This window comes from Dendropsophus ebraccatus, chromosome 10, assembly GCF_027789765.1.
Source record: "Dendropsophus ebraccatus isolate aDenEbr1 chromosome 10, aDenEbr1.pat, whole genome shotgun sequence".
NCBI lineage: Eukaryota > Metazoa > Chordata > Amphibia > Anura > Hylidae > Dendropsophus > Dendropsophus ebraccatus.
The window spans coordinates 97964932-97980460 of NC_091463.1; the positions used below are offsets into that span (position 1 = coordinate 97964932).

The window sequence follows — 15529 nt, forward strand, 5'->3', positions numbered from 1 at the left end:
GTTATATCATACAGCGGGGAGTATTATAGCCTGTTATATCATACAGTGGGGAGTATTATAGTCTGTTATATCATACAGCAGGAGTATTATAGCCTGTTATATCATACAGCGGGGAGTATTATAGTCTGTTATATCATACAGCGGGGAGTATTATAGTCTGTTATATCATACAGCGGGGAGTATTATAGCCTGTTATATCATACAGCGGGAGTATTATAGCTTGTATATCATACAGCGGGGAGTATTATAGCCTGTTATATCATACAGCAGGGAGTATTATAGCCTGTTATATCATACAGCAGGGAGTATTATAGCCTGTTATATCATACAGCGGGGAGTATTATAGCCTGTTATATCATACAGCGGGGAGTATTACAGCAGCGGGGAGTATTATAGTCTGTTATACCATACAGCGAGAGTATTATAGTCTGTTATATCATACAGCAGGAGTATTATAGCCTGTTATATCATACAGCAGGAGTATTATAGCCTGTTATACAGGGGGGAGTATTATAGCCTGTTATATCATACAGCGTGGGAGTATTATAGCCTGTTATATCATACAGCAGGAGTATTATAGTCTGTTATATCATACAGCGGGGAGTATTATAGCCTGTTATATCATACAGCAGGAGTATTATAGCCTGTTATATCATACAGCAGGGAGTATTATAGCCTGTTATATCATACAGCGGGGAGTATTATAGCCTGTTATATCATACAGCGGGGAGTATTATAGCCTGTTATATCATACAGCAGGAGTATTATAGTCTGTTATATCATACAGCAGGAGTATTATATTCTGTTATATCATACAGCAGGAAGTATTATAGTCTGTTATACAGGGGGAGTATTATAGCCTGTTATATCATACAGCGGGAGTATTATAGCCTGTTATATCATACAGCAGGAAGTATTATAGTCTGTTATATCATACAGCAGGGAGTATTATAGCCTGTTATATCATACAGCGGGGAGTATTATAGTCTGTTATATCATACAGCAGGGAGTATTATAGCCTGTTATATCATACAGCAGGGAGTATTATAGCCTGTTATACAGGGGGAGTATTATAGCCTGTTATATCATACAGCGGGAGTATTATAGCCTGTTATATCATACAGCAGGGAGTATTATAGCCTGTTATATCATACAGCGGGAGTATTATAGTCTGTTATATCATACAGCGGGGAGTATTATAGTCTGTTATATCATACAGCGAGAGTATTATAGTCTGTTATATCATACAGAAGGAGTATTATAGCCTGTTATATCATACAGCAGGAGTATTATAGCCTGTTATATCATACAGCGGGGAGTATTATAGCCTGTTATATCATACAGAGGGGAGTATTATAGTCTGTTATATCATACAGCGGGGAGTATTATAGTCTGTTATATCATACAGCAGGAGTATTATAGCCTGTTATACAGGGGGGAGTAGTATAGCCTGTTATATCATACAGCGGGGAGTATTATAGTCTGGTATATCATACAGCAGGAGTATTATAGCCTGTTATACAGGGGGGAGTAGTATAGCCTGTTATATCATACAGCGGGGAGTATAATAGCTTGGTATATAATACAGGGGGGTGTATTATAGCCTGGCATATCATACAGCGGGGAGTATTATAGCTTGGTATATCATACAGCGGGGAGTATTATAGCCTGGTATATAATACAGCGGGGAGTATTATAGCCTGTTATACAGGGGGGTGTTATTATAGCCTGTTATACAGGGGGGAGTATTATAGCCTGTTATATCATACAGCGGGGAGTATTATAGCCTGTTATATCATACAGCGGGGAGTATTATAGCCTGTTATATCATACAGCAGGGAGTATTATAGCCTGTTATATCATACAGCAGGGAGTATTATAGCCTGTTATATCATACAGCGGGGAGTATTATAGCCTGTAATATCATACAGCAGGAGTATTATAGCCTGGTATATCATACAGCGGGGAGTATTATAGCCTGTTATACAGCGGGAGTATTATAGCCTGTTATATCATACAGCAGGGAGTATTATAGCCTGTTATATCATACAGCGGGGAGTATTATAGCCTGTAATATCATACAGCAGGAGTATTATAGCCTGGTATATCATACAGCGGGGAGTATTATAGCCTGGTATATCATACAGCGGGGAGTATTATAGCTTGTATATCATACAGCGGGGAGTATTATAGCCTGTTATATCATACAGTGGGGAGTATTATAGCTTGTATATAATACAGCGGGGAGTATTATAGCCTGGTATATCATACAGGGGGGTGTATTATAGCCTGTTATACAGGGGGGAGTATTATAGCCTGTTATATCATACAGCGGGAGTATTATAGCCTGTTATACAGCAGGAGTATTATAGCCTGTTATACAGGGGGGAGTATTATAGCCTGTTATATCATACAGCGGGAGTATTATAGCCTGTTAAACAGCGGGGAGTATTATAGCCTGTTATATCATACAGCGGGAGTATTATAGCCTGTTATATCATACAGCGGGGAGTATTATAGCCTGGTATATAATACAGCGGGGAGTATTATAGCCTGTTATACAGCGGGGAGTATTATAGCCTGTTATATACTATATTCTATGTGTTTGTCTTTTGCAGTCTTTCCATTACGCATCACTGAGGGTCAAAACCAAAAAAAGATCAAAAGGTAAAAGAAAACTTTAATAAGTTTTTATCAAATTTCACATATTCTATTGGCTATAAAAGTCTGACCATGGGCGGGGGAGGGCGATGTGCGGCCATGGGGAGCTCGGCCTGTATATACACTATATACTGGGGATCAGCCTCTGTATAACGCTGTATTTCCCCCCAGGAGGATCGCTCACCAGTGGCAGCAGGCGGAGGATATCCTGTAAGGACCTGGGGCACGGAGACTGTGAGGGCTGGCTATGGAAGAAGAAGGACGCCAAGGGTTACTTCACACAGAAGTGGAAGAAGTACTGGTTCATTCTGAAGGACTCGTCCCTGTACTGGTACACCAACCAGAATGTGAGTGCCTCATTATACACTGCAATGTATATTATTATATCACGTACTCCAGTCACATCCAGAGCTGCATGCACAATCCTGCTGGGTGACATCTTCATGTGATGCTTTGTATCCTGGGGGTTAGGCCGCATCTGATGGGAGGTCTGGCAGCATCTGATGGGAGGTCTGGCAGCATCTGATAGGGGGTCTGGTAGCATCTGATGGCAGGTCTGGCAGCATCTGATAGGGGGTCTGGCAGCGTCTGGTGTGGGGTCTGGCAGCATCTGATGGGGGGGTCTGGCAGCATCTGATGGGGGGTCTGGCAGCATCTGATGGGAGGTCTGGCAGCATCTGATAGGGGGTCTGGCAGCATCTCATGGGGGGATCTGGCAGCATCTGATGGGGGGACTGGCAACATCTGATGGGTGTCTGGCAGCATCTGACGGGGGGTCTGGCAGCATCTGATGGCGGGTCTGGCAGCATCTGATAGGGGGTCTGGCAGCGTCTGGTGTGGGGTCTGGCAGCATCTGATGGGGGGGTCTGGCAGCATCTGATGGGGGGTCTGGCAGCATCTGGTGGGGGGTCTGGCAGCGTCTGTTGTGGGGTCTGGCAGCATCTGATGGGGGGGTCTGGCAGCATCTGATGGGGGGGTCTGGCAGCATCTGATGGGGGGGTCTGGCAGCATCTGATGGGGGGTCTGGCAGCATCTGATGGGGGGTCTGGCAGCATCTGATGGGGGGTCTGGCAGCATCTGATGGGGGGTCTGGTAGCATCTGATGGGGGGGTCTGACAGCATCTGATGGGGGGGTCTGACAGCATCTGATGGGGGGTCTGACAGCATCTGATGGGGGTCTGACAGCATCTGATGGGGGTCTGACAGCATCTGATGGGGGTCTGGCAACATCTGATGGGGGGTCTGACAGCATCTGATAGGGGGTCTGGCAGCATCTCATGGGGGGATCTGGCAGCATCTCATGGGGGGACTGGCAGCATCTCATGGGGGGACTGGCAGCATCTGATGAGGGGGTCTGGCAGCATCTGATGGGGGGTCTGGCAGCATCTGATGGGGGGTCTGGCAGCATCTGATGGGGGGGTCTGGCAGCATCTGATGGGGGGGTCTGGCAGCATCTGATGGGGGGTCATGCAGCATCTGATGGGGGGGTCTGACAGCATCTGATGGGGGGGTCTGACAGCATCTGATGGGGGGGGCTGGCAGCATCTGATGGGGGGTCTGGCAGCGTCTGATGGGTGGGGGGTCTGGCAGCATCTGATGGGGGGGGGTCTGGCAGCATCTGGTGGGGGGTCTGGCAGCATCTGATGGGTGGGGGGTCTGGCAGCATCTGGTGTGGGGTCTGGCAGCATCTGGTGTGGGGTCTGGCAGCATCTGATGGGGGGGGTCTGGCAGCATCTGGTGTGGGGTCTGGCAGCATCTGATGGGGGGGGGGTCTGGGCTAGGTGCTATGGCCGCCTCCTTGTAAACATTGTGGGTTTTCGTTCCTTCTTCCAGGATGAGAAGGCGGAAGGTTTCATCAGTTTACCCGAATTCAGGATAGACCGAGCCATCGAATGTAGGAGGAAACAGTGAGTATGGGGGCCGGCGTCACTGACACTGCAGGGGATGGAGAGGCGGGGAGAGCCAGACTGAGGGATATGTATTATATAGATTACAGTCATATACAGTTCCATCCTGTAATATACTCCAGAGCTGCACTCACTATTCTGCTGGTGAGGTTACTGTGTACATACATTACATTACTGATCCTGAGTTACATCCTGTATTATAGTACAGCAGTCCCCGGGCTGTATACAGGAGGTGCAGTATATAGTATATAGTACAGCAGTCCCCGGGCTGTATACAGGAGGTGCAGTATATAGTATATAGTACAGCAGTCCCCGGGCTGTATACAGGAGGTGCAGTATATAGTATATAGTACAGCAGTCCCCAGGCTGTATACAGGAGGTGCAGTATATAGTACAGCAGTCCCCGGGCTGTATACAGGAGGTGCAGTATATAGTACAGTAGTCCCCGGGCTGTATACAGGAGGTGCAGTATATAGTATATAGTACAGCAGTCCCCAGGCTGTATACAGGAGGTGCAGTATATAGTACAGCAGTCCCCGGGCTGTATACAGGAGGTGCAGTATATAGTATATAGTACAGTAGTCCCCGGGCTGTATACAGGAGGTATAGTATATAGTACAGTAGTCCCCGGGCTGTATACAGGAGGTGCAGTATATAGTATATAGTACAGCAGTCCCCAGGCTGTATACAGGAGGTGCAGTATATAGTACAGCAGTCCCCGGGCTGTATACAGGAGGTGCAGTATATAGTATATAGTACAGTAGTCCCCGGGCTGTATACAGGAGGTATAGTATATAGTACAGTAGTCCCCGGGCTGTATACAGGAGGTATAGTATATAGTACAGTAGTCCCTGGGCTGTATACAGGAGGTGCAGTATATAGTATATAGCACAGTAGTCCCTGGGCTGTATACAGGAGGTGCAGTATATAGTATATAGTACAGCAGTCCCTGGGCTGTATACAGGAGGTGCAGTATATAGTACAGTAGTCCCCGGGCTGTATACAGGAGGTGCAGTATATAGTACAGCAGTCCCCGGGCTGTAAACAGGAGGCGCAGTATATAGTACAGTAGGTGTAGTATATAGTATATAGCACAGTAGGTGCAGATCTCGGCCATATGTTCTGTACGTCTCTTTGAAGCCTGAGATGACAGAAATATCTTGTGTTTCTTCTTTCAGCGCCTTCAAAGCTTGTCATCCAAAAATCAAGAGCTTCTTCTTCGCTACAGACTGTCTGGAGGAGATGAACAGGTGAGATCTGGGGGGGCTGCGTCTGCTCCCCTCACCCCGCCCCCCCCCCCCCCCCACACCGATTCCCTGGCCCCCCACATTTCTCTGCTTAGTGTATGAATAATGGTGTGAATGTGCAGGTGTATTGGAGGTGTCACTATAGTGCAGGTGTATTGGTGGTGTCATTATAGTGCAGGTGTATTGGAGGTGTCACTATAGTGCAGGTGTATTGGAGGTGTCACTATAGTGCGGGTGTATTGGAGGTGTCACTATAGTGCAGGTGTATTGGTGGTGTCATTATAGTGCAGGTGTATTGGAGGTGTCACTATAGTGCAGGTGTATTGGAGGTGTCACTATAGTGCGGGTGTATTGGAGGTGTCACTATAGTGCAGGTGTATTGGTGGTGTCATTATAGTGCAGGTGTATTGGAGGTGTCACTATATTGCCGGTGTATTGGAGGTGTCACTATAGTGCAGGTGTATTGGTGGTGTCACTATAGTGCGGGTGTATTGGTGGTGTCACTATAGTGCGGGTGTATTGGTGGTGTCAATCACTATAGTGCGGGTGTTATGCGGTGTCACGGACTGTAGTGCAGGTGTATTGGAGGTGTCACTTTAGTGCAGGTGTATTGGAGGTGTCACTATAGTGCGGGTGTATTGGAGGTGTCATTATAGTGCGGGTGTATTGGTGGTGTCACTATAGTGCGGGTGTATTGGTGTTGTCAATCACTATAGTGCGGGTGTTACGCGGTGTCACGGACTGTAGTGCAGGTGTATTGGAGGTGTCACTATAGTGCGGGTGTATTGGAGGTGTCACTATAGTGCGGGTGTATTGGGGGTGTCACTATAGTGCGGGTGTTACGCGGTGTCATGGACTGTAGTGCAGGTGTATTGGAGGTGTCACTATAGTGCGGGTGTATTGGGGGTGTCTCTATAGTGCGGGTGTATTGGAGGTGTCACTATAGTGCGGGTGTATTGGGGGTGTCACTATAGTGCAGGTGTTACGCGGTGTCACGGACTGTAGTGCAGGTGTATTGGAGGTGTCACTATAGTGCGGGTGTATTGGGGGTGTCTCTATAGTGCGGGTGTATTGGGGGTGTCTCTATAGTGCGGGTGTTATGCGGTGTCACGGACTGTAGTGCAGGTGTATTGGAGGTGTCACTATAGTGCAGGTGTATTGGAGGTGTCACTATAGTGCAGGTGTATTGGAGGTGTCACTATAGTGCGGGTGTATTGGGGGTGTCTGTATAGTGCGAGTGTATTGGGGGTGTCTCTATAGTGCGGGTGTTATGCGGTGTCACGGACTGTAGTGCAGGTGTATTGGAGGTGTCACTATAGTGCAGGTGTATTGGAGGTGTCACTATAGTGCAGGTGTATTGGAGGTGTCACTATAGTGCGGGTGTATTGGAGGTGTCACTATAGTGCGGGTGTATTGGGGGTGTCTATAGTGCGGGTGTTACGCGGTGTCACGGACTGTAGTGCGGGTGTATTGGAGGTTTCACTATAGTGCGGGTGTATTGGGGGTGTCTCTATAGTGCGGGTGTATTGGGGGTGTCTCTATAGTGCGAGTGTTATGCGGTGTCACGGACTGTAGTGCAGGTGTATTGGAGGTGTCACTATAGTGCGGGTGTAGCGTCACTTTCTGCCCCTGCCTTCAGATCCATTTATTCTCCTCACATCGTGTCTCGGATTTTGACATTTCCCGGATAACCTCGGAATGGCCGCATCAATAAACGCCGCACAGATTTATGCTTCCTGTTTGATTTGTGAATTAATTATGCGGTTATGTAAATGTCTCCGGGAAATTATTAAACGGCAAATTTAATAAAAAGGACGAGAAGATCCCAGATGCAAAGTTCCTGGAAGAAGCCGAGAAACTGGCGGCAAATCCGGCACCAGGAGGGTAAATAGTGAGGGGGACTGCCATAAAGTGCCAACATAACACTGCCATATAGTGCCAACATAACACTGCCATATAGTGCCAACATAACACTGCCATATAGTGCCAACATAACACTGCCATGTAGTGCCAACATAACACTGACATATATACCCAACATAACACTGACATATATACCCAACATAACGCTGACATATATACCCAACATAACACTGCCATATAGTGCCAACATAACACTGCCATATAGTGCCAACATAACACTGACATATATACCCAACATAACACTGCCATATAGTGCCAACATAACACTGACATATATACCCAACATAACACTGCCATATAGTGCCAACATAACACTGCCATATAGTGCCAACATAACACTGACATATATACCCAACATAACACTGCCATATAGTGCCAACATAACACTGACATATAGTGCCAACATAACGCTGACATATATACCCAACATAACACTGCCATATAGTGCCAACATAACACTGACATATATACCCAACATAACACTGACATATATACCCAACATAACACTGCCATATAGTGCCAACATAACACTGACATATATACCCAACATAACACTGCCATATAGTGCCAACATAACACTGACATATATACCCAACATAACACTGCCATATAGTGCCAACATAACACTGCCATATAGTGCCAACATAACACTGACATATATACCCAACATAACACTGCCATGTACTGTCAACATAACACTGCCATATAGTGCCAACATAACACTGCCATATAGTGCCAACATAACACTGACATATATACCCAACATAACACTGACATATATACCCAACATAACACTGCCATATAGTGCCAACATAACACTGACATATATACCCAACATAACACTGCCATATAGTGCCAACATAACACTGCCATATAGTGCCAACATAACACTGACATATATACCCAACATAACACTGCCATGTACTGTCAACATAACACTGCCATATAGTGCCAACATAACACTGCCATATAGTGCCAACATAACACTGCCATATAGAGCCAACACCGCCATATGAGGGTCAGCTGCAGTGTAGTATCAGGGGGGCACTCTGCAGAGCCAGGAATAGAGCGGGGTGCACAGTGCTGGGATGTGAGCGGAATAAGAAGTTCCTGGTGATTAGAGCAGCAGATGAAGAATGGCGCAGATGGGGGGGGGGGGGGGGGGGGGGGTTGGGCCATTGTGCCGGTTTCTCCTGGAGACAATGCAGCTTTTGTTTTAATTCATTTTAATCATTTGCTCTTGTTGGTGCGATGTGCGATGCATCTATTGTGTGAGAGGGAGGGGGGGGGGCGCAGCTGATGCCGGATACCAGGAGCCTCATATTAATATCCATCCTGAGCCAGAAGTGACCGGCAGCTAAAGATAACCACCAGAGCTGGTGACAAGAGGACCAGGGAGCGAGAGGACCAGGATCGGGGACCAGGGAGGGAGAGGACCAGGATCCAGAGCCAGGGAGGGAGAGGACCAGGATCCAGAGCCAGGGAGGGAGAGGACCAGGATCCAGAGCCAGGGAGGGAGAGGACCAGGATCCAGAGCCAGGGAGGGAGAGGATCAGGATACAGGACCAAGGAGCCAGAAGACCAGGATCCAGGAGCAGGGAGCAAGAGGACAAGGATCCAGAACCAGGGAACAAGAGGATCAGGATCCAGAGCCAGGGAGGGAGAGGATCAGGATCCAGGACCAGGGAGCAAGAGGACCAGGATCCAGGACCAGGGAGCGAGAGGACCAGGATCCAGGACCAGGGAGCAAGAGGACCAGGATCCAGGACCAGGGAGCGAGAGGACCAGGATCCAGGACCAGGGAGGGAGAGGACCAGGATCCAGAGCCAGGGAAGGAGAGGACCAGGATCCAGAGCCAGGGAGGGAGAGGACCAGGATCCAGAGCCAGGGAGGGAGAGGACCAGGATCCAGAGCCAGGGAGGGAGAGGATCAGGATCCAGAGCCAGGGAGGGAGAGGACCAGGATCCAGAGCCAGGGAGGGAGAGGACCAGGATCCAGAGCCAGGAAGGGAGAGGACCAGGATCCAGAGCCAGGGAGAGAGAGGACCAGGATCCAAAGCCAGGGAAGGAGAGGACCAGGATCCAGAGCCAGGGAGGGATAGGACCAGGATCCAGAGCCAGGGAGGGAGAGGACCAGGATCCAGAGCCAGGGAGGGAGAGGACCAGGATCCAGAGCCAGGGAGGGAGAGGACCAGGATCCAGAGCCAGGGAGGGAGAGGATCAGGATACAGGACCAGGGAGCCAGAAGACCAGGATCCAGGAGCAGGAAGCAAGAGGACAAGGATCCAGAACCAGGGAACAAGAGGATCAGGATCCAGGACCATGGAGCAAGAGGACCAGGATCTAGGACCAGGGAGCGAGAGGACCAGGATCCAGGACCAGGGAGCGAGAGAACCAGGATCCAGGACCAGGGAACGAGAGGACCAGGATCCAGGACCAGGGAGCGAGAGGACCAGGATCCAGGACCAGGGAGGGAGAGGACCAGGATCTAAGACATGGAGCAAAAGGACCAGGATCCAGGACCAGGGAGCGAGAGGACCAGGATCCAGGACCAGGGAGGGAGAGGACTAGGATCAAGGACCAGGGAGCGAGAGCACTAGGAACCAGAGCCAGGGAAAGAGAGGATGAGGACCAGGATCCAGGAGCAGGGAATGAGAGGACCAGGATCAGGGACCAGGGAGGGAGAGGACCAGGATCAGGGACCAGGGAGCCAGAAGACCAGGATCCAGGAACAGGGAATGAGAGGACCAGGATCAGGGACCAGGGAGGGAGAGGACAAGGATCAGGGACCAGGGAGCCAGAAGACCAGGATCCAGGAGCAGGGAATGAGAGGACCAGGATCAGGGACCAGGGAGGGAGAGGACCAGGATCAGGGACCAGGGAGCCAGAGGACCAGGATCCAGGAGCAGGGAATGAGAGGACCAGGATCAGGGACCAGGGAGGGAGAGGACCAGGATACAGGAACAGGGAACGAGAAGACCATGATCCAAGATCAGGAAGCGAGAGGACCAGGATCCAGGAGCAGGGAGCTTGTTTGGTCTTGTATAAGGTTTTCAGCCTCTGGATGGAATCGCTATCACTGGCAGCAACACAATGTCTGGTAGAAAGTTGCTGAAATTTTCATTCCCTAAAGATAATCAGGCCAGTCCCTTCACTGGTTAAATACAGTACAGTGCCACATGTACAGCGGTGGAGGAGCCTGGTACTGCAGCTCAGCACCGAAAAGAGACACAAAGGGAAGTGAGCAAAGCAAAGCCGTATCTGCATGGTCTCCCTGCACTGTGTATCGGCTCGTCTGCCGGGAACGGACACACAGATCATCATCCGCCAATGACTGAAGCACACGGCTAGTGACAGCTGCCGGCAGGGTACGACCCTTATGGTCCAGTCCCCTGTTACTGAGAGTTGGTTGCCTCCAGGAACATGAGATCTTTTAGTGCATGGTCAGTGGTACTGGGAGAGCGATCAATAAAGGTTTCTATTCTAAACAGATCGATCAGAGAGGAGCTGATACAGAACATCCATTTATTCACTGTAATATCAGTAATAAGGAATTAGGATGATGTCTGTACACAGAACGTGATGATCTGCTGCCATCTTGTGGACAGGTGTCAGAATACAGACATGAACTGCTGCCATTTACTAGACAAGTACTGTGTCTGAATAAAGCAGTGATCTGCTGCCACCTACAGGGCAAGTATCAGAATGCAGAAAATATCTGCTGCCACCTACAGGACAGATATTAGAATGCAGAAATTATCTGCTGCCACCTACAGGACAGGTATCAGAATGCAGTGCTGATCTGCTGCCACCTACAGGACAGGTATCAGAATGCAGTGCTGATCTGCTGCCACCTACAGGACAGGTATCAGAATGCAGTGCTGATCTGCTGCCACCTACAGGACAGGTATCAGAATGCAGTGCTGATCTGCTGCCACCTACAGGACAGGTATCAGAATGTAGTGATGATCTGCTGCCACCTACAGGACAGGTATCAGAATGCAGTGCTGATCTGCTGCCACCTACAGGACAGGTATCAGACTGCAGTGCTGATCTGCTGCCACCTACAGGACAGGTATCAGAATGTAGTGATGATCTGCTGCCACCTACAGGACAGGTATCAGAATGCAGTGCTGATCTGCTGCCACCTACAGGACAGGTATCAGAATGTAGTGATGATCTGCTGCCACCTACAGGACAGGTATCAGAATGTAGTGATGATCTGCTGCCACCTACAGGACAGGTATCAGAATGTAGTGATGATCTGCTGCCACCTACAGAATGCAGTAGTGCCCTGCTGCTGTGTACAGGAGACATATCAGAATATATATCTAGCACCCACAGGAGAAATATACAGCATAATACAGCAATGAGTCTTAATGGGGTATTCTGATGTCAGAAGTCAACTAAATAAAAATTCCACAGGAGCGTATAGCATTGTTTACCCTTCTGCCCCATTTCTGACATTATTTTAGTAATCTTCTCCAATACTGCCTGGCTGAGCAGTACTACAAGTCCCAGAATGATAATATAATACAGGAGTGTCATGTATGAATGCACCGGGCAGATAGCCACCATCCCTACTACTATCCTTAGCTCTTCCCTGTGGTGTTAGAAGCCATCCCTGCCCCATAAGCTTACAATCTAATGGCTGTTAATATTGTGTCTGCAGATGGATGAACCGCCTGGGCCTCGCTGCTATCGGGTACACGCCGGATGAGAAGGACATCAGACCGAACGAAGGTAAAAGACACTATTACTATACAATGTCACATAAAGTTATAACCCAGCCCCAGCACACTATGTATTATACAGTGTGTGTGTATATATATATATATATATATATATATATATATATATATATATATGTATATGTGGTACATAGATTTGATACACTGTAACGCTCTCCCTGCTGTTAGCAGATTACTGGAGTGAAAGCGACCAGGACGACATTGATGGCTCCATGACATTAAAGCAGGAACCTCAGACCACAGCGAGCGACACCTATCACCGCAACTCCTCAGTGAGTGTCCTGTGTGATCACATGTCATTATATCAGTGATGTCATCCCGAGGGCGGGGCTGTGGCTACCTCTCTATACACATGACATACAGGGGGTGGGGCTGTGACTACCTCTCTATACACACGATATACAGGGGGCGGGGCTGTGACTACCTCTCTATACACATGATATACAGGGGGTGGGGCTGTGACTACCTCTCTATACACATGACATACAGGGGTGGGGCTGTGACTACCTCTCTATACACATGATATACAGGGGCGGGGCTGTGACTACCTCTCTATACACATGATATACTGGGGGCGGGGCTGTGACTACCTCTCTATACACATGATATACTGGGGCAGGGCTGTGACTACCTCTCTATACACATGATATACAGGGGGCAGGGCTGTAACTACCTCTCTATACACATGATATACAGGGGGCGGGGCTGTAACTACCTTTCTATACACATTATGTACAGGCTGGGTGCAGCAGTAATAGATGAATAGCTGTTTTTGTATAAAAGGTGTGTGGGTCTTATGGGTGATCACGTTATTATATTATATTAGTAATGTCATACAGGGGGCGGGGCTGTGACTACCTCTCTATACACATTATATTGGGGCTGGTTGTCAGCAGTAATAGATGAGCATAAGGTGTGTCGATCTCGTGTCAGAGCACAATGTATGAGGGTAATGTGTCATTTGGGTGGAGTTGCCCTTTAACCTTCCAGGATGATTTCTCATCATTTCATCTTTCCAGGTGAATTCCTCGAGTCCATTTCCAGAACAGAAGCATGGACGCCACTTTTCTAGTGAATCCACCTATTCCCACTCCTCTGCAGAGGACTCTAGGCCGGATGCTTTGGGCAGCACGCACTCTTCCAGTTGTCGGCCCACGTTCCGGGATCGGAGGTCCTGGCAGGATCTCATAGAAACCCCTCTGACCAGTTCAGGACTCCACTTCCTCCAGACCGTCCCTCCAGACTCTGACTATGTGGCAGGACGGACAGGAATGTCCCCGGAGAGGAGAAGACAAGCAACGCTACCGGTCCAGCGGCGTCACAATCACGAGCGGGAAGGGCCGTTTCCTCTGGCGGAATGTACCAGGAGCCACACAGCACATCCCAGGACGCAAAAACAGCGCAGCCAAAGCCTGCCCCGGAACCGGGACGCCAGGGGGAAAAACCGTAACAAGAACACCGGTCCAGTAGAGGAGAAGCCCGAGGAGGAGCCGCTGAAGAGGAAGCACAGCAGCTCCAGCAGGGAAGGTTAGAGCCATGGAATACAATCCTACATGTCCCACAGATAGTAGTTCTCAAGACTTCAATATGGCCGCCATTACTGCTCACCCAACTTTCCCATACTCCGCAAGGTCAAATCTCCTTACAGTTTAAGGGTATGTTCACACTACGTATGATTCCGGCCGTAGTTCGTACGCAGCCGTACATGTGCGGCTGAAACTACAGCCGTGGGAAAAATAGACATGCGGCCGGATGCGTACGAACCGCGAATATACGCCCGTAGTACAGTTATGCTTCCCTAGCTTGTTTCGAAGCGATCTGAGGCAGGTCATTTACTTGGAAATCTTCGCCCAGCCCAATAAACCACACAGAACCTTTTGGATCGAAAAATCAAGTTCAATTTGGCTGAAATAAATACTTCGTACGGGACCGCATGGAAATCCACGGCCGTGAGTTGGAACAGTTCCGTCCTCAAACAATGGTCTTGTTCATTTTTCACGGCGCCGTATACGATCCGGCCGTAAGCTCATACGTAGTGTGCATTGTGCGGCCGTATATCGCATACTTTCATGCAAACGCATCAACCTCAAAACTACGGGCGAATATTCGCGGTTCGCACTACGGCCGGAATCATATGTAGTGTGAACATAGCATAAGAGTGAGGATAAAACGGGTTGGCCAGGCTTAGAAAAGCATGGCCACTTTCGTTCTGAAACAGCTCAGTTCCACTTAAGTGAATGGGGCCACATTGTAATACCACACACAGCCTGAGGACAAGGGGGGGCTGTTTATGCAAGAAAGGAGCTATATCTTCTCTAATTCTGAAGATCCCCTCTAAGTAGAATGGTTTGCCTTTTAGAAGTCTGGGTGAAATAGGTAAGAACCATTATCAGTCTATGATCATGTCATGTCACTCAACTATTCAAGGATCAGATGTATCAGGAATAACAATACCAATATAATCCGGTCCTAGAATCAGTCCCCACTGTACACATCTGAATCCATGGCGGCAGCGATACACCCAATGTCATGTGACCTTGCTCGCATCCAGACCCTAACCCTCACGGTTCCCCATCTCTGTTCTAGATAACAAGAAGGAAACACGGAACAGCACAGACGGACTGCAGGAGCTTTACAAGACCCTGGAACAGGCCAGTCTGTCAGCCTTCGGGGAGCAGAGACCCTCAACCAAGCAGGAGTTCAGGAGATCCTTTGTAAAGAGGAGCAACGACCCTGTCCTCAACGAAAAGCTGCACCGCATCCGAGTCCTGAAGAGCACTTTAAAAGTAAGAGGTCACCATGTGCCCCTCCGTTTATTCAGTCTGCATTACAGTGCAGATAACATGTTCAGCCTTCGGTTACAGTGTGTCAGTGCAGGCAACATGTATCAGTCTTCTACTACAGTGCAGCTTCATTCATTTAAAAGGGCACTGACAGACATCGATATCTTGAATATTTGTAATTTATTTCATTTAAATAAATAAATAAATATATATACATAGATAGATAGATATTCTTTTTTTCTGTGTGAAATTCAAAGC

At 48.5% G+C, this 15529-nt stretch overlaps 2 protein-coding genes across 3 annotated transcripts in view; one reads left to right on the plus strand and one right to left on the minus strand.

Moving 5' to 3' along the window:
• POF1B (POF1B actin binding protein) overlaps window positions 1–15529 on the minus strand; it is a 482431-nt gene that overhangs the window by 329912 nt on the left and 136990 nt on the right. The window lies entirely within an intron of this gene.
• The window catches only part of LOC138802406 (connector enhancer of kinase suppressor of ras 2-like), a 185363-nt gene that overhangs the window by 164182 nt on the left and 5652 nt on the right, over window positions 1–15529 (plus strand). Inside the window, exons 15-22 of the mRNA XM_069985668.1 lie at window positions 2619–2667; window positions 2836–3008; window positions 4495–4568; window positions 5747–5818; window positions 12410–12480; window positions 12660–12760; window positions 13508–14015; window positions 15075–15274. Coding sequence (XP_069841769.1) covers window positions 2619–2667; window positions 2836–3008; window positions 4495–4568; window positions 5747–5818; window positions 12410–12480; window positions 12660–12760; window positions 13508–14015; window positions 15075–15274 — 1248 coding nt within the window. The remainder of the gene's footprint in view (window positions 1–2618; window positions 2668–2835; window positions 3009–4494; window positions 4569–5746; window positions 5819–12409; window positions 12481–12659; window positions 12761–13507; window positions 14016–15074; window positions 15275–15529) is intronic.